Here is an 18,759-nt window from a genome sequence, read left to right as displayed (position 1 = left end):
ATTGTAATTGTACCATTCAAATGTAAATTGCTTTTTGAAATCCATCAGCTTCAACTTTCTAAGAAGAGGTCTTCAAAATATTTTTAAGAAAAAAAACAAAAACCTCTTGGGTCTTAAAATGCTGCCAAATCTTAAAAAGCCATGTCATCTTCAATATTAGCTTTAGTGTGAAAGGAAATAGCGATTCATAATGTTTCCTTTCATAGCAAGCAGGTTGGCTTTCCACTTCAATTTACAACTCACCATCCCTTCTTTTCAACTGATCTGACAGCCCTTCCCGAGAAACAGCCTTAGCCACAGGTTAAGTTTGACAACACAACATAAAGACAGGGAGTAGCATCACTGGCCATCCGGTGTGGCCCATCATCAAGATCATGACCATGATATTCCACTTAAAGACTTTTTGTTGTTAAAAAAATGGGCTGTGTATTAAATTACTGTTGTCAACTCCTCCCTTATAGAGTCTTTTAATTTTTATGAGTGCACCTGCCAGTATTGTGATAATAAGCATGTAGCAATGCATGTCAGCAATTTTGAAAACTTCCCACACAAAAGAGAACTTGCCATATGGCAAAGCCTAAGATGTAGGGAGGACGAAGAACTTAGAATATAGCTGGAAAGGGAGTGATCAGTGTTAGTTGGTAACTTCAAGAGAAAAGCCAGGCTCCAGCCAATATTTATAGGACAAACATAAGATGCTTCGTGGACATGCTGCGAAGGCATAAATTAACTTCAGAATATGGGGATATAATCAAAAGAACGTTTACTTCAGAAGAAACCTGAAAGGCCTGAAGACTTATTCAGGAAACTGACTTAAATAAGGGTCCAAGAGGGAAATTGTGAGTGCTTGGATGTCAGTCATAAAAGTTTTTATTCCCCTTGGCAGGGCATAGAAGAATAGCATCAATCATTGTGCTATTATTGAGCATTTATTGTTGATTTTATTGCCATTTTCCATTTGCAACTATTGCAGTAGACAAATTTTAATCTGTTGTAAGTGAATTTGGAGAGATATAGTTTGGTGTAGGGATCAAGGCAGCAGGTTGGACACCGGGAGAATGAGTTCTAGTTCACTTTAGCACAAAGCAGCTGGGTGACCTTGGACCAGTCACACTCAGCCCTCCAAAGGAGACAAAGGCAAACCACTTCTGACATCTTGCCAAGAAAACTGCGAGGGACTTGTCCAGGCAGTTGCCAGGAGTTAACGCTGAACTTGAAGGCACACAAAGTGAATCTGGAGATCCATTTAGTCAAAAGTGGAGTATACAGTATACATTTATAAAAGGGTCAAATGGAAGTAGCTGGATATTTGGGCCCAATATATATTATTGTATAAGTAAAAATGAAAAAAGTATACAGAAAAACCTTTTGAGTTGTTCTTCTGTAGCAACACCAATTCACATCAATTATTAGATAGGGAAATTGGGTATATAATGTACAGAGGCTATCCCATGTCTTCAAAGTTCTTGTGGAATACTAAATAATCCACTTCTTTACCATTGTTTTATATGACTGCTGCATTTTTTTAGTCCTTACAATAAGCATCGAAAACCGCAAATATGACAGACTGGGGTGGAGGAATAATAATGAAGATAATAGAACTGGGAATAAATGGAAAATCAATTCCCAATGAAGAACTAGTGTTAACTATACATCAGGCACGAGTGGATTGTACTAAGACATCTCCACTATATTAAATTTGTATTTCATTCTGCTGTGGATGCTCACATATTTAAATTGTCATTAATTTCTGCACTATACTTTTTTATATAAAAGTGAACCTCATTTATAAATAAGAATGTAAATTTTGTAAATGAAGAACAATGACAGAAGAGCACTCTTTAATTGCCCAGATTTGAGCAAAGCTGGTATGGTATAGCGACTATTACATTTCAAAATGCTATCAAACTTTTCAAATGCCTTTTGAGAGAAGGCAAGTCTCCAGTCCCTGGAAGATGGTGCAAGTATTGTACATAAACAAAATCTGCACCTAAAATAGATTTTTTGCCACCCTGGTGCAGATACCAATCAGTTAAATTTAAAAGTGCAGAAGGCAGAAGCAGCATGGGAATCACAACAACATTGGCTCAAATCCAGGAACATTTTATTTCTCTGGAATGGAAACAACTCATTCACTCTGAACATAAACTGCAGGTGGTAATTGTACATTCTCTCTCTTAAAAAAAGAAAAAGAAAAGAAAAGCAAGTGTTTAATTCCATAAATTTCTGTCATAAGAAACCATTTTTTAAAAAATTGTACAACAAGCCTTTTTTTCTGTTTTTTTTCCTTTTTAAACAAAGCGTCAGTGTTAAAATGGGTTCACCGGCTTCTACCATATTGTCGTCTGTGTATACCATGCAAAATGCTACATCTGCTTAACACATTTTACACATTAGCATTACAAAGATTCAAAGGTTCATTGGTTGATGGATATTTTTAAGACATGGATTGTGACGCATTTCGTTCCTCCCCACCCCAGGGAACTTATAAAAATAATTTAGTTCAAATGGACTAAATATGGGGTGGCATTCTAGCTTTGTACTTCAGTCAATTCCATAAGCAAGCCGTTGGCCGTGAGGAGCAGCTTGTGTGGTTCTTATAGTCGTACGGTCATAAGGTTAGAAAGTACCTCGGGATTTGTAAAGTCCAGCCTCCAAGCAGCAATAAGGAGTCTCTAGACTTCAGTGATCCTCCATACTCAATGCTCATCCAGCCTCCTCTTACAGACCTCTTTAAAGGAGAATATTCTGTTCCTGACATCAGATGGTTCCTCTCTGTTATTAGTTCCATTTAAATCAACACATCTGCAGCAACTAAGAATTAGTTCTGGCTGAGCTCTAAGAGTAACCTACAGCTGAAGAACATCATTTCAGTCTGGGCCAATTTCGCATGGATTTAGTCCTTTGTCCTTGGCTTCTTTATACATCCTTTGGAAGTCTTTGTAACGTGGGGCACAGCCTAACCTGGCCTCCCCAAAGTGCATGCTGCCAGTGAAGAGGAAGTCTCCGTCTCCTGGTTTTACCCCACACTGAAGCAGAGTCTTGATCTGTCCTTGCCACCGACCACTCTCCTCAGCAGAGAGGAAGACCCTTGTTTTCTGCCTGTAGATTCTATTGATGTTTATACTGATAATGGAATCCTGCTGATCCTCCTCATTGATTACACTTTGGATGGTACCTCTGACAACTAGGAAGAAGCACAGGCAAAAAAAACACAATTAGATATAAAGCTACCCTGATATCCACTTTTATATGAGCATTTATCATTCTCTTTAATATGCATGGGATTTTGGTTAACAAATTATTTTACTCAGTGGCTGTCCTGGAAGAAAAAGAGTGGCGGGACCAGATGTTAACATCCTTCCTGCAAGTGAGACAAATTATGTTATGTTCTTAAGACTAAATTCTTACACCGTTTGTTGGTTTAATTATACACTGCTGCATTTGAAACCTTAAATTGTATATCTGAGTTTATGCACATATAGCAATATTTTTGAAAGGGCTTTTCCCCGTTTCGGGTACTTAAAACACATCCAAGAAAAGCAATTTTTTAGTTTTATATGAGTACCTCTCCAGTTTCACCTCACTGTTATTAGTGACTCTCCAAACTACAACTTTTTAAAATTAAAAACAAATATGACACATAATCTAGATTAAGAATGCTCTGTTTTAAACCCATTTCTCAAAACTAAACAAAAACTAGTAATGCTGCATTCTGGACATATTTAGTTCTTACCTCTCATAATCTCCAGCCTGGGAAAGATCTATTTTACAGTACTGCACCAAACCACAGTTTAATTGGCTTTATGCATAAATATCAATAGATACTTCAAAGGAAGTTAAAAAGAAAATAATCAGTACTGATTTGTAACCTAATGTCCAAATCACAATTTTTCAGACAACTGCTTCAATACTTTTTGAAATGTAATATTCCTCTAGCAGCCTTCCTCAATATATTTAACTCCAGATGTCCTGGATTACTATTGCCCCAAATCAACCAGATTGAGGACAAATGTGAGACATCGGTTTGGGCAGCAAGGAGCATAATGGCTCAGCAGTTAAAGATGGTGAGCCTGTCATCTGGAAAGCTGAGAGCCCAAGTTTGAGAGGTAAATAGGTAGACCACTTTGGTGGGAAGGTAATAGCATTCTGTGCACCTTGGCATATAGCCATGCTTACCACATCCCCACAGAAATGTGTCGACAACGCTGGCTCCCTCAGCTACGAAATGGAGATGAGCACCAAGCCCTAGAGTCGAAAATGACTGGATGGGGGAAACATTTACCTTTAACACTTTGGGAAATGTTCTGCTATGGCTATCCAATAAGACTTAATACTGATCTATGGTATACATCAATCCTTCAATGTAAATGCAACTCTGTGCAATGTAAATGATCTCTGTGTAAATCAAGCAGAAAAATATTGGGAAAATCAACTATTTTAGGTATTGTCAATTATTAAATAATCAGAAAATAAATATATCATAAACTCCCCTTCTCCAATCTTTTGCTCACCAGGTGTGTTGGACGAAAGCTGGAAATTGAAGTGTTAGTCCAACAGATTTGAAGGGCGCACAATTGAGAAATGCTATGATCCATGCTTAATCTACTAAAGCTTACTGTAATAATCTTGGGGTTTAGAGCCAAGGCACTTCTTGATTTCAGCTGTGTCTAAAACAATGTTCAATCTATCCATTACAAAAGTTTACAACATAGGGAAAAGAGTACTTTGTTCATTAAACAATCTATCCACTGAAAAAGTTGACAGAATAGGGAAACAAATATTTTCTTCATTTGCATGAAGTTAAGAGTTCATCTATAAAGATAGCATGAAGAAAGGAGCACTGTTTAGCTTTTGGGAAATTTCAGAATACAGAAATAACCATGTGTCAAGGAACCTAAAAACCAAAACAAAGCAAAACACCTGGAGGTATCAAAACACCTGGAAAAGACCAGTTTGCCTATTAGTTAAACAGGATAAGCCTCACTATTAAAATAAAGGCCTGCACCAAAACTCACCCTAGAAATTTAAATCACATTCTATTAATGGCCAGTAACATTTACATTGAATTCTTTGGCATTCTGCCCTGAAGAAATACATACAGCAAGCCACCACCTGTCTGGGCAACATTTTCCATCAAGACGGAGCAAGAGCAATCCCCACCACAATGTCTGGGAGTTGCATCCTCCTCCCTGTTCAGAATATGCCCCTATTATATCCACAATACTAATAGGCTGTATTTATATCTGTAGCACATATCCAAGACCAGACATGCCCAGCTGTTTCATTACAACATTTACTTTGGATTCCAAGCGTGGGAAAATTGCTTTAATGCTACTTCACTACCATAAAGAGGAAAACAGTTACCCCACTAGTCATACTAAGGAAAACCACTTGTCTCTTTGGGGGAGACATAACAGAAAAAAGCTATACCTTTTGCTGGCACAGATCACTGTGTTTATCTCTATTTATGATCTAAGCATTTCAGGCAGGCAATCTTTGCAAGCAAAATATACTTGGAGAAGAATAAGACATAATTCTGCTGGATCTCTGCTAAGCATACTGATTAAGTCCAACCATACTGTAGCACTTTCTACCCAGAGGGCCTACAGAAGAATTCTATTGGATGTCTATGCATCAAAAGATTTTTTTTTAATGATTGAATTGAATCAGTTTTGCTTTCAGGTTTTATAAAAACCCCTTCCCTTCCCCCCCCCCAATGGTATTATTAAAAAGTAACCCTTGATGAAGAATTAGTCATATTTTTGGACCAGTGTAAAAGCAAATATTTTCTATTCCTGAAAAAGTCTCATTCACCACAATTTTATTTCATTCTGTACATTTTGAGAAACTCCTTCTTTTCTTATAGGTAAGCAGTCAGCAAGATGAAAGACCCTATTCTAGTATACCCCTGCAGGACTAAGTATAAACTTCATCTTTAAAAGCAACAAGAAACAGGGATTTAGTTTTTATCAAGGGTCTATTTAGAAACATCAAGAGGATAATTCCTATTACTCGCTCCTAAAAACCTTTGAACTTCCATCACTATTACCACAGCCCATCTCTTTCTTTGTCCATGGCAGAAAAGAACTAGCCAAACACAATGATTTAATTGAAGCCCTTCAGAGCTAAAACCCCATAAAGGCTTTTTTCCTCCCTTGTTCCCTTTGTACTTCTTGGATACACTTTGTTTACTCCAAAATGAGCAGAAAAGGGCTCCCTTGTTGGTTACAATCTAGGGCTTTCAGTTTGTTCACTGTTTGGTGAAGTTTCTGTAGGCCAAATCCAGCAGATTATCCCAAGGGAAGAATGGCATTTTACAGAGCAATGGTGAACTCAGCAGCCATCCAGAAATCAAGGAAACTTACCAAAGTCACTGGAGCAGACAGCCAAAAGAACTTCCGTGTCACTGCAAGGTCGGCAGGGAGCTGAGAATGAAACAAAGAAGGGCATTTCAGTATCTCAAGAAAGTAAATGTTGTACCCAGGAACATCTTAAAGGCCAACTTAAATGTACCACTCAATTCAGCCAGCAAATGTGTAGACTACTTCTTCAGATCAATATTTTCTATGAAAATGTCCATCTCTTAAAAACTAAATAGTCCATATTCTGGATATGACATTATATTTAATGTCATATCCAGAATACGACGTTTTCTCTTACAATAATCTTTTGATATCTGTCTATTTTTCTACACTGAATTGTATCCCCTTGTAGAATAGTTCCCTTAAGTTGACAGAGGTTAACTTTCCAGGATAAACTTTTAAAAGGTAAGCAAAAATTCCTGCAGATTACACGCATTCAGAATTCAAGATCTTTGATTCTAGGATTGCATTCCAGGTATCAGAACTTGAAATAGGAAGAAAAAAAACTATTCCTGATTATACCAACAAAACTGGTTAGTCCATTTAAAATAAGAACATAAATAAAGATGCAGCTGGTAGCCATGCCTTAAACATAAGATGTAGTTGAGCCTAGAGGAAACTACAGAGAGGAAGTTAAAAGAAAGAGAGAGTCATCTGGAAAGAGACAGCAGCTGGCTTGTGCCCTTACACAGTAGCCTTTATTCATCAGCAGTTGCACCACAAGGCTGTGGGACAAAGCCAGAGGCAGTCTACACCTGCATCCCTGGTTTGTGAAGCCAGGCAGAGGTCTGAAGGTCACACTACATATTAAAGATACCATGTGTAGCTCCATGTTTTTCCCTTGGATTTTCCCCCGCTAAAGCTACAAAGTAAAGACTGTAGACCTGATACAGTTCAGCACCGCAGTATATTGGGACAGGGGGGGTTAACCTCTCTTGCTTGGGCCAGTTTCCCTGTGAAAGCTACCCCTTCCCTCAGCACAGTAATTAGTGATTGTAAAGAACCCATTCATCCTTATTTTCTGGCTTAAAAAGACCAGTCAGCATACATTTTATGCATTTCAACACTATGAGCTCTCTTAATTCTTCTCTTGTTGTACTGCTTAAAAACTGCTGGCTTAGAAACCAGGAGACTGTGAGTTCTAGTACTGTTTTAGGCATGGAAGTTGTCCGGGAGACTTTAAGCTAGTCTTTCTTTCTCAACCCAACTTACTGCATAGGGTTGTTACTGTGGGGGAAAATAGGAGGAGGAAGGAATATGAGGTATGTTTGCTGCCTACACACACACACACACACACACACACACACAGAGAGAGAGAGAGAGAGAGAGAGAGAGAGAGAGAGAGAGAGAGAGAGAGAGAGAGAGAGAGAGAGAGACTGGTGGGATATTATTTATTTATTTAGCATATGATGGGATAAAAATAAATAAATAAACTTTTTCTTCTTTGGGAAATAAACTTTGGCTCTTAATTTATTCTACTCTATTAAATGACCTTGTCGTCATTTTCTTTTGAGAGATTTGGGATGGGGGTAAAAGTACAGTATATTTTGTGAGAGTTTGACATTTTTTTCCTTCTGTCTATCCTATTTGTAATGTGAACATCAGACTTGAATAACCAGACCTACATGTGCACGCTTCAAACTACCTGCTTTATTGTTCTCTGCCTATACTACAGGAATCTCTCCAGACTGGCAGCTTTCATATGGGAAAGACTAGATAAGGCTCTAAGAAATTTAAAGGGAGGGGAGAGTCAGACCTAGCCTTCTTGGGTTTCCTTGCTTGAGCCTCCCTCCCATCTGGGATGGTTGCTCTCCAACAGTGAACTGGTTCTATCAGGTCCTTTCCAAAGGGGTTCATTGCTATTAATAACTACTGAGTTTCTCACCTGAAGATGTGTGGACCAACTCCCAGAATTTGGGAGGGCTGTGGAATTCAGGGAGTTGAAGTCCACTTATCTTAAAGTGTTCCACTGAATTACAGAAATATTGGAAGTGATCAAAGACTTTACAGGAATGTAATGAAACCACAACGGTAAAGTGAGATTTTTTTTATCACAGGCTAGAAACCACAGAAATACACTGGGAAGACCATCCCACTTTTATCATTTAGCTCCTAAATTGATCCACATTATATTTTATGGCATGCAGCAGCCACCATTCTGGGAATATCCTATCATAGTCTGTATTACCAGGCTGCATGAGTTGAGTTGCATAAAGATTGGTAAAAATGTCCTTCATCAGAAAGGTTTTAACTGTCTTTGGTGGGAATTCACAGCAAAAACCTCAAATGAAGGATCATGGAAGCACTTGTATCATGTAGAACAGGGCTGTTTAACCAGTGATACGGGTACCACCTGTGGTACATTGGCATCTGGCAGGTAGTACATGACCATCCTAGAAAAATGGTAGCGGGGGAGGGGGATGAGCCGAACCGGCACCACACAAGCCTGAGAGAGAGATGTCTGGAGTTGCAGGGCTGTCAGGGCTCAGCGAAAGCGCCAGGATCAGCACTTCTTCGGAGCTGTCTGGGCTCAGCAGAAGCACCAGGATCAGTGCCAGGCTCCAGCTGGAGCTCGGCACTGATCCTGGCACTTCTGAGCCCAGAAGAAGCAGCTGGAATGTTGCAGCATCTCCAGGGTCTTGTGATTTACATTCAGATGCTTGGCAACTGATTCATATTTATGACGGTCACAATGTCCCAGGGTCATGTGAAGTGACCAAAACCTGCTGCAACCACCCACCAGACGGGGGGGAATAAAAACCTGCTGCTAATCCTCAACAGAAATGCTCACAACAATGAAAACCTCGGACAGGAGGAAGAGCGCCGCCAGGTGGGCAGGCAGGGGTCTTGCTCGGCTGTGGCTTGTGAGACACTTTTTTCAGTGCCATTGTAACTTTGAACAGTCACTAAGTGAACTGTTGTAAGTCAAGGACTACCTGTACTTCATCACTTTTTTCCTTTTTTTTGGTCATCAAGTTTTTGACACCTTGCTAGGCGACTGGTGGTACTTGGATGCTGCCATATCCTAAAAGTGGTACAATGGGTGAAAAGGTTGAAAAGCCTTGATGTAGAAGACAGCTGGTCTGGTGGGGCCTATTAAAATGTTTAATGGAAATCAGAGTTGAGAACTGATTCGTAAATTTATCAGATTTGTTGCCTAACACTAATCTCAGATTGTTAGAAATAAAGATGAGCTTGAAGTCTTTATTTCAGAAAAACAAATGTGATTTAATAGACATGGTAAAGACCTGATGATATAACTTCAATCACTGTAATATAACAAAGATACATTTTACTCAGAAGGAGTAGTTTCAAGGATGTTCAGCATGTTTTATATTCAGAATGTCTGCAACTTGAATCACATTGTTTCAACTGTTCCAGGTTCTACAAGTAGTCCTTGAATTAGGATCATTTGTTTAGCAACTATTCAAAATTACAAGGCACTGAAAAAAGTGACTTATGACCAGTCCTTCCATTTATGATTATTGCAGCATCCCATGGTCATGTGATCATGATCTGGGGATAGTTGTGGTATCCCAGGATCATGTGATCATCATCTCAGCTGGCTTCTGACAAGCAAAGTTAATGGGGAAGCCACCAGGAAGATTACAAGTTGCGGTCCCATAATGTTTTACTAAATGACCAAAATAATTTATCAATGAATTTTCTATCCCAATTGCCATGGTAAGTTGAGGACCACCTGTAAATAGCCCTGTTTTAAACTCAAAAAACCTTTTGGCCTTGAAAAACAATGGGCTTAATAGCTGTTGTAAGTTTCCAATCTGAGGTGAGATATTTTCAAGCTTGAAACATTTCAGACTCAAATAACTGAACATTTCTAAATAGCAGTAATAGTTAGGGATGAGAAGTTGCACTGTATATTAAAAGTATCATATCTGCTAAGGAATTCAAATGAATTAACGTGGTGATACTGCCAGAGATATCTGGGTTTAAATAAGCAGAGGAATGAATGTGGGCAATACTATTAGCCTTTACTGTGGCTGATCCAACCAAAGATATATGGATGATGCTTTCCAGAAGCAAAGTGCAATATTTTTTAAGAGGCATCAGGTAGCAGTGATAGGGATTTAAATTACCATGACATCATTTGGGAGACAAATTCTGCCAAGTGTTCTGGGTATCTGATTGTCTTGCTGACAAATTTTCTCTTTCAGAGGGTCAAGGAAAGCACAGGAGGATTCTGTTATCCTTGATTTGATGGCCAATAGTTATGGCATAGATCAGGGGTCGGCAACCTAAAAAAGGAAAAGAGCCACCGGGAACCGGTTCCATCACAAATTAAAAAAACTGGGAGCCGCGTGCGTGTGTCCATGCACGCGCATGCGCAAAAAACATTTTGCGCATGCGCAAAACGGTTTTTTGCGCATGCACGGACGCACGCGGTTGCCATTTTTTTAAAAAGTGAGATGGAACCGGTTCCCGGTTGCCCGACGGTGACGGCCCGTCTGCAAAGCTGCCGTTTTCGGCAGCTTTGCAGACGGGCTGCGGCAGCTTCCTCAAAGAGCGGCACCATTGCCCGTTCGCCCGGAGGTACGCGCGCACCTCTCCAAAGGTTTGGGGAGGTGCGCACGCACCTCCGGTCGTTCGGAGAGGTGCGCGCGCATCTCTCGGAATGGGCAGCGGCGTCGCTCTTCGAGAAAGCTGCCGTGGCCCATCTGCAAAGCTGCCGCTTTCGGCAGCTTTGCAGATGGGCCGCGGCAGCTTCCTCAAAGAACGACGCCGCGGCCCATTCGCGCGGAGGTACGCGCGCACCTCTCCAAAGGTTTGGAGAGGTGCGCGCGCACCACTGCCCGTTCGAAGAGGTGCGCGCGCACCGGGCGGCTGGGAGCCGCAGGAGACGGCTCAAAGAGCCGCATGCGGCTCCGGAGCCGCGGGTTGCCGACCCGTGGCATAGATAATTGAAATACAGCAGTTAGCTAAATCTAACCATGCTTCTAAGCAAATAGGATCAGACCTGTTTAACATTTGGATGGAAGTCTATAAGGAAATGCTAAGACTATAGATTAGACTGTTGTTATTGCCAGGAGGAAAAAAAATATTCACAGCCATAAAATTACCAGATTTCACCTAGTCAAAGAGATGGAAGGGGGCGCTGTCTTACCTGAACGCCTTTTCTCAGCATGATGATGGAGAATCCACGAATGGGTTAACTCAGTGGAATATCTCAGTGGAATGCTGAGAGGGATCTCAAACAGAGGAGCAGAGTACTGATCTGAGGCTGTGTACCACTCCCAGGGATCAATAAGTACTCTATGGCAATGGTGGCTGCAGGCCCAACGTAATTGACAACTGGCACACCTGCAAAGCTCCTGATGGCCTTAAGACTAGTTGAAGCACCTTTGGAGCACAGGCCAAGTCTACTGTGGCGACGGATCACCTCGGTGATGACAGCCAGCTCACATGTAGAAACCTAGTGACAACAGATCACCTCAGTGATAAATAGCCAGCTCACTGGTCCTAGTTGGTGGCGGCAAGGCCAAGAATGGCACGGCCAGCACACATCTTCTGTTTGAATGGACAATGAGACAGCTAGGTTGAGGTCTAGAGCTACAGTTGAAGCCTCCTGTACTTGATCATCCACTTTGAAAGGTTTCGGGCAAGGCAAACAATGATTGTGCTACAGTCAGAAGGGATCTGAACTCAGAAACTTCTGCAATGATTGTGAGAGGAGGAGCTTGAAAAAGACTCCTGTGAACTGACCAGAGGCTCAGGGACCAACTTCCCTGAGCGGGAAGGCAAGGTAAGCACCTTTGAAGCCTGTCGTGTTGTTTTTTTCTCAGAAGCTAGCAAAGAAGGCTGCACAAGTTTTTTCAGAGTAAAAGCAATGTGATTGTGGCACCCAAAATGGCGGCTGCTACTGCTGGTAGTGAAAAAAGGAAGCAACCTGTCCTTCCCCCTTCATTCAGGAGAGAAGGTAGGCAGTTCTGAGAGTCTTTGCGTGCCTCTGATGCTATCAGCACACTGAAAAAGGCAGCGGAGGCTTTCTGACGAAGAGCCTCCTCTCGGCCAGCTGCTAGTAAGCCGGAATTCAAAATGGCGGCTGCAACTAGCCTGCCGCAAAAGAACAGCCTGGGGCTTCTGAGAGAAAGATAAGATCCTGAAAGAACTACAGTGAAAGCTATCTAATTGAGAAAACCTTCCCCACGGACTTACAACAGTGAAAACAGTTGAGACCTCTGGAAGGCTGGAGCTCAATTAGAGCTACAAGCCAATTAGAGTTACAGCTGGAAGGAGAAAAGCAAAACTCCAATCCTGAAAAGAATGCTATCTAATTGATGAATACACATACACACACACACACACACACACACACACACTGCTCAATTACTCAGAAGAGATGATTCAGCAAGATTTCTGGGAGCCAAAATCACCACGTCTATTCTGGGCACAGACTAAGTCATGACTGGGAGGTATCCTGGCCCAGGAGAGGCATGGCAAGTTTGACTCACTTACGTCTAATTGGGCAGGAAGACAGAGTTAACCCATTCGTGGATTCTCCATCTATCATGCTAGAGAATAGCAAGAACACAAGGGAAAATGGCTATGTGATGTCAGAGTTCTGGTTTTCAATTAAAATTAAAGCTGAATTTAATCAAATACTATCTTGGACTCGAGTGGAGGAACACCCATCAATTATAAATTCTTAATTTGTATTTCTACACGAAGCATGGTATTAGATTCACTGTCTTAATTAAATAGCATTTTTCTAGTGTGGACAGCATTTTTCCCTATACACATTTTGACATACTTGGGTAATGATTCCCATGACAGAAAACTAGTTGAAAACTTCGTATATAGAACATGTTAGTTATTGTACCGATAATTGTTATGGAAGACAAATGCATTATAGGATTATGTGAAAATTAAGATATAAACATTCATAAACATTCACAAGATGAAATCTTGGATGGCTAACTTGTTTTTTTATGTAAGAAAAACAATTATAAAGTACATTAGAAAAGAAATAGCTGACACATACAACTCAAGACCAGATCTGTTACAACTCTAAGAACTATGTAGCCTGGAAATAGTAGAAACACCCCACGCTAATCTAATCAAGGAAAGAATGAAGCTGCTTTTTATACTCAGTCACTTCTACAGAGAAGGTGGTGCAGATGTTTCTATAATGCCCTATTCAGTTATGGAATTCATTTTCACTCAGAACTCTGCCCTATCTAGCAGCAGGCTAATTAAATCTACTCACTGGAGACCCAAAAATGTAATGGGTGGAGAACTACAACTTCCTTTGTTATCCCAGTAGGGAGGGCATTTACATTCATTATAAAAATGAGAAATTATCAATTTAATTATGCATCTATGGTCAGTCTCACCAGTGATCATGACAAGATGGCACTTAGGGAAAAAGAAAACTGGAAGACTCTTGCTTTAATGAAATCTTCATAGTTGCATTCAGATTTATGTAGTAATTATTTAAAACTTGAATCAATATATATATGACTTTTTTAAATGTAGAGACTTTCAAGTCATAGAGTACAGCAATAACGGTCCATGTGATGTCATTTTAACAGGCATATTGCTAGCTAAAAGACCCTTTTATTTTATGTAGCAGGTCTTTCATACAATTGGAAGAGAGATTTGTCTGAAATGGTATAGGGTTTCCTGCCTGAGCAGGGGGCTGGACTAAATGACCTCCAATATCCCTTCCAACATCATCATCATCATCATCATCATCATCATCATCATCATCATCATCATCATCATTATGAATGCTGTGTCAATTAAACTTATTCTCAGTGTACTTCAGTGCCAATGCTGAATAAAAAAATAAGTCATGCTAAAAACCTTTACTACTTTTTATGAAAACTTGAGCATGCAGGTGCTGCTGCATGAGAAATTAGAAGAAATATCAACTAGAAATACTCTAAAACAGGAGTGTCAAACTCGCCACATTACGTGGCATGTCACGATGAATTGCGACTTTTTTCCCCTTGCCGGAGCCGGGGTGGGCACGGCTTCCACATGATGCATCCGGCCCGTGGGCTGGCAGTTTGCTCTAAAAGAAACTAAAGTCCAAAGGCATTTGTACTGTCCAAGATCTAGTTGGTTGTTAAGGTTTATACAGTAGTGTCCCTTCTATCAAGGCATTTACATGAGGAAAGAAAACCTTATCAACAGAATGTCCCTATGCCTCCATATTGATTTTCTAGTTACTCTCTTACTACTACAATTTATGAGCAAAAGCTGTCTAATTTCCTCAACATGGGACCATGTGTTAAGAACAACAATAATATTATAGTTCCTGACTCAGGTGATTCAGATGGTTTAGACAATCTCAGTGCACAGGACTCCAAGCCAAAACAAACAAACCTCACAGATGGTTCAACAATAGCCGAAAGTGCAAGCGAAGAAGAGCAGTTTCGGTGCACTTTCAAATGCCTGGATGTTGAGGAGGTTATGGCATATTGCTGTCATCATGCTGACTCACTGTTAAGTCAAGTAGGAGTTTCTCTAATGGGGTATCATGACCTGAATTAAGTGATGATATGTCTTTCCACCTCTTCATCTTTACTACCTAGTATGGAGTATGGAGTGGCAGAAAGGGAGGGGAGAAAGGTGATTTTTTTATATATATATATTATAACATAAAACTGCATTAGAGGTCCAGTTGCCTCAGTTCCTGCCTTATCGGTTTATACTCTTACTAAGAAAGTCATGGAAATAATCTCCCCTGAAATGGTTAATTGACCAATTTTCCTTCAATTTATTCTCTGCAATTTCCAGGGGACATTAAAAAAATGCTTTGTCCTCAGAGTTGTTTTTGTTTGTTTTTAATCAGGAGATTATGATTGTTCAGTTACCTTCCAGCAATGATACAGCTGCCAATGACAATTCACTCCTCATTACTACTTGTGAAGTATTTTTTGAGCCTTGAAAAACAAGCAAGAAAAAAAGCAGAATGTGTTTCATAACCTCCAGGAACAAAGCAATTTTTGTTAGAAAATATTTTTGTTACAAATATTTCTTATTTGTAAAAAAAGTGCCTGTCAAACCATAGCAAGGGTTCATTTGACATAACCTATCAATATTGATTTGCCTTGCATCATCATCAGGTTGCACTGAAAATAGCAGGAGCACTTAGACTTATATACCACTTCATAGTGCTTTACAGCTCTAAGTGGTTTACAGAGTCAGCCTATTGCCCCCAGCAATCTGGGTCCTCATTTTACCAACCTCCGAAGGATGGAAGAATGGGTTAACCTTGAGACTGTCAGGATCAAACTCCTGGCAGTAGGCAGAATTAGCCTGCAATATTGTATTCTAATCACTGTGCCAGCTGTACCTCCAGCATTCTGGAAGATCCATCAAGTATGAGACATATTTAGTCCATTCTTGTATTTTAACATTTTCCAAATGCCCTAAGTTACCAAAGTAGCATGTTTTCAAGAGAGCATCACAGTCCCCTAAACTTGACAACTCCTATCATCTTCTCTCCATCCTTAGCCACTTAATTTTACCAATGAGGCTGGAGCAGGGAGAAGTCCCAAAGTTCTTGAGACTGGACTGCTTTTCTCCTAGAACATTCTCGTTTTGGTTTTACTATATAAAGCTGTGTCATAGGCACAGAATTAAAGCATCCCCATCCATGCAAGGGAGCGTCCTCACTATGCTTAAGTGGAAAAGTAACATAAATTATATATAATGTCAACATTGAAATTTTGAAATGAGATGCGGTTCTGTCATTCTAACATTCATTTTTAGAATGATTCTGAAGCAGAAATATGGAGTAGATTCTTGTTTACAAGTTTCATTAAAATCAAATTACTTGATACTTCTGTTACGGCATGGGATAATCTGTAGAGTTTTGCAGCAACATTTTGATTCACAATTTAGACAAAAATAATCTACTTGCTGAACTACTGGCAGCTATTTTTGATAGTAGTGGTGAGGCCTTGATTATATTCATTGTAGAAAGAAATCTGTTCCAACACTAGTAGTACTTCCATAATTATATATGGGCTCTGAAAGTCAAATTTTCCACAAGGCTGACAACAATTATGATGAAATCTGACTGGACTGAAAACTTTAGATGGGAACTAGGAACAGCTGGGAATTGTTTTCAACTAAGGGGTCTTTTCAAGGGCCAAACAACCACAACAGCAGGAGGAGAAAGAAAAGTTGCTGCAACTCTAATAAGTATCATAGTAATCCTTTTATATTTGCCTTAAAAAAGAAGAGGCAGAACTGCTTTTAATATATAAAAAAGAGTGCATAGTTTATTACTATTTATCAACCACTGAAAACAATGCAATTATTGTATTAATATATTGTTTGTAATTCAGGTATTTCCTAAACAGGTTCCATTAAATACCTGTTTTTCAAGCCAATTAAACACAATAAACAAAGAAATAAAGCTGCCCACTAATTAGATGCTACAGCTTTTGCAGCTGGTGCTTCCCTGTAAATAAGCACCACTGAACTGCTCAGACTAGTATAATGTATAAGATACCAGTAAACTAGACTTAGTGACAATAGCAGCAAAAGGTTACTATTCCCCTCCTCATATCAGCCTCTGAAACAGTTACTTTACAAAAACGTAAGCAGTAGGTACCCTGATGTTTTCCATTAGGTTTTAGATTACAGTTCCTATCAATCCAAGCAAGCATGGCTACTGTGAGGTCTCATGAAAGTTGTAATTGCTGAAGATCAACAGGTTGCCTACTACTCTTTTTTGATGGAGGGAGCACTCACGTTTGCATGATTTTTTTTTACTACAGCTGTCTATGTAAACAGGTTCTGCTTAATTACTGGATTCACATTCAAGCATCAGACAAATCCACAAAAGCAGATTCTGTAGTCTAGGTATAAGCTGGGGGGGGGGATGCACTCTTTTGTTTATACTGAATCTCCTACTCATCTGCTTCACTGAATTAATACAAGCAACACGTCTCTATTCATCACATGAGGAATTAGATGTAGCCTTCTTAACTTGTGGTGTTCTGATGCTTGTTTAGATTTTCTCCAAAACCCCCCAGAAAAATACATCCAAATTTCAAATACTTCAAATTTCTCCCAAAGTTCCAGAATGTTCAAATTCAGAAAAAGATATCCCCTCAGAGAAGGGGGCCCCTGAAGAATTCAGTAGCATATAATAATATCAATTTTTCTGGAGAAGTGCATCATATGCCTCAAAGATGATTAGGGGACTAGAGGCTAAAACATATAGGAAACAGTTGCTGGAATTGGGTATGTGTAGTTTAATGAAGAGAAGGGTGAGGGGTGACATGATAGCAGTGTTCCAATATCTCAGGGGCTGCCACAAAGAAGAGGGAGTGTCAAGCTATTCTCCAAAGCACCTGAAAGCAGGACAAGAAGCAATGGATGGAAACTAATCCAGGAAAGAAGCAACCTAGAACTAAGGAGAAACTTCCTGACAGAACAATTAATCAGTGGAACAACCTGCCTCCAGAAACTGTGAATGCTCCAACATTGGAAGTTTTTAAGAAGAGACTGGACAGCCATTTGTCTGAAATGGTATAGTGTTTCCTGCCTGAGCAGGGGGTTGGACTAGATGACCTCCAAGGTCCCTTCCATCATCATCATCATTATTATTATTATCATTATTATTATATGGGATGGAGGGTTTGTTGTCACTGTGTGTTGGGGGGAGAGAGCAGGGGGGGAGACTCAGCTAATCTCAATGTACACATGTTGTACTTTGACAATAAAGGTTTATTATTTATTATCAGTTATTTATTATATCAATTTTCCCTCATTTCTGATGTGACTCATAAATCAACTCTTTAATACTCTTCATCCTCAGCAAAGATTCTTCATCAACATATTCATATTTAATCAGTTCAAACCTGGGTCAGATAGAAATTCTGCGGGAGAACATAAAACAAAAAGTTAAAGGAATGACAATGACCACCACAAGTAACTGAAAATCCAAGCCCTGCACACCTGGAGAAGTTTTCACTATAGTATCCTAACAATTTGGACCTACAGCTGAAAGGAAAGAAGAATATACTGTTGGAAGGATTCTCATGGTCCTTTCCAACTAACAAATATACAACCTTTCAAAATCTTATGTTTTTGATCAAATTAAGTAAAGGAGCTGTCAGATTCCTTCTGATTAGCCTAGCATGACTTTCCTCCTACAGAATATATTAACAAAACTTAAAATGTTCTCGGTGGTGGAATCTTTTTTTTTAAATAGTAATTTATACAATTTATTAACCTCAAATTCACTTTCATTTTTGATAGGTTCAATGATAGAACATTAAAAAGAAAACATTAATGGAAAAATCCTCTTTCTGAATACTCAAATGTATAAAACTGTTCCAAAGGCACACTATGCCTACTGGGATTACAGTGTTTCATTAAAAGCATTTATGGGTTAAACTGTATTTCA

At 39.6% G+C, this 18,759-nt stretch overlaps 1 protein-coding gene across 1 annotated transcript in view; it reads right to left on the bottom strand.

Moving 5' to 3' along the window:
- Positions 1-1,856: 1,856 nt before the first annotated feature.
- The window catches only part of METRNL (meteorin like, glial cell differentiation regulator), a 37,501-nt gene continuing 20,598 nt past the window's right edge, over positions 1,857-18,759 (bottom strand). Inside the window, exons 3-4 of the mRNA XM_081319955.1 lie at positions 6,369-6,428; positions 1,857-3,187 (exon numbers count right to left, since the gene is read on the bottom strand). Coding sequence (XP_081176081.1) covers positions 2,871-3,187; positions 6,369-6,428 — 377 coding nt within the window. The 3' untranslated portion in view covers positions 1,857-2,870. The remainder of the gene's footprint in view (positions 3,188-6,368; positions 6,429-18,759) is intronic.

The sequence above is a fragment of the Vipera berus genome (genome assembly GCF_964194415.1).
Source record: "Vipera berus genome assembly, chromosome: 2".
NCBI classification, from domain to species: domain Eukaryota; kingdom Metazoa; phylum Chordata; class Lepidosauria; order Squamata; family Viperidae; genus Vipera; species Vipera berus.
Note: the sequence above shows the minus strand (reverse complement) of the source record. Positions and strands in the feature narration are given on the sequence as shown.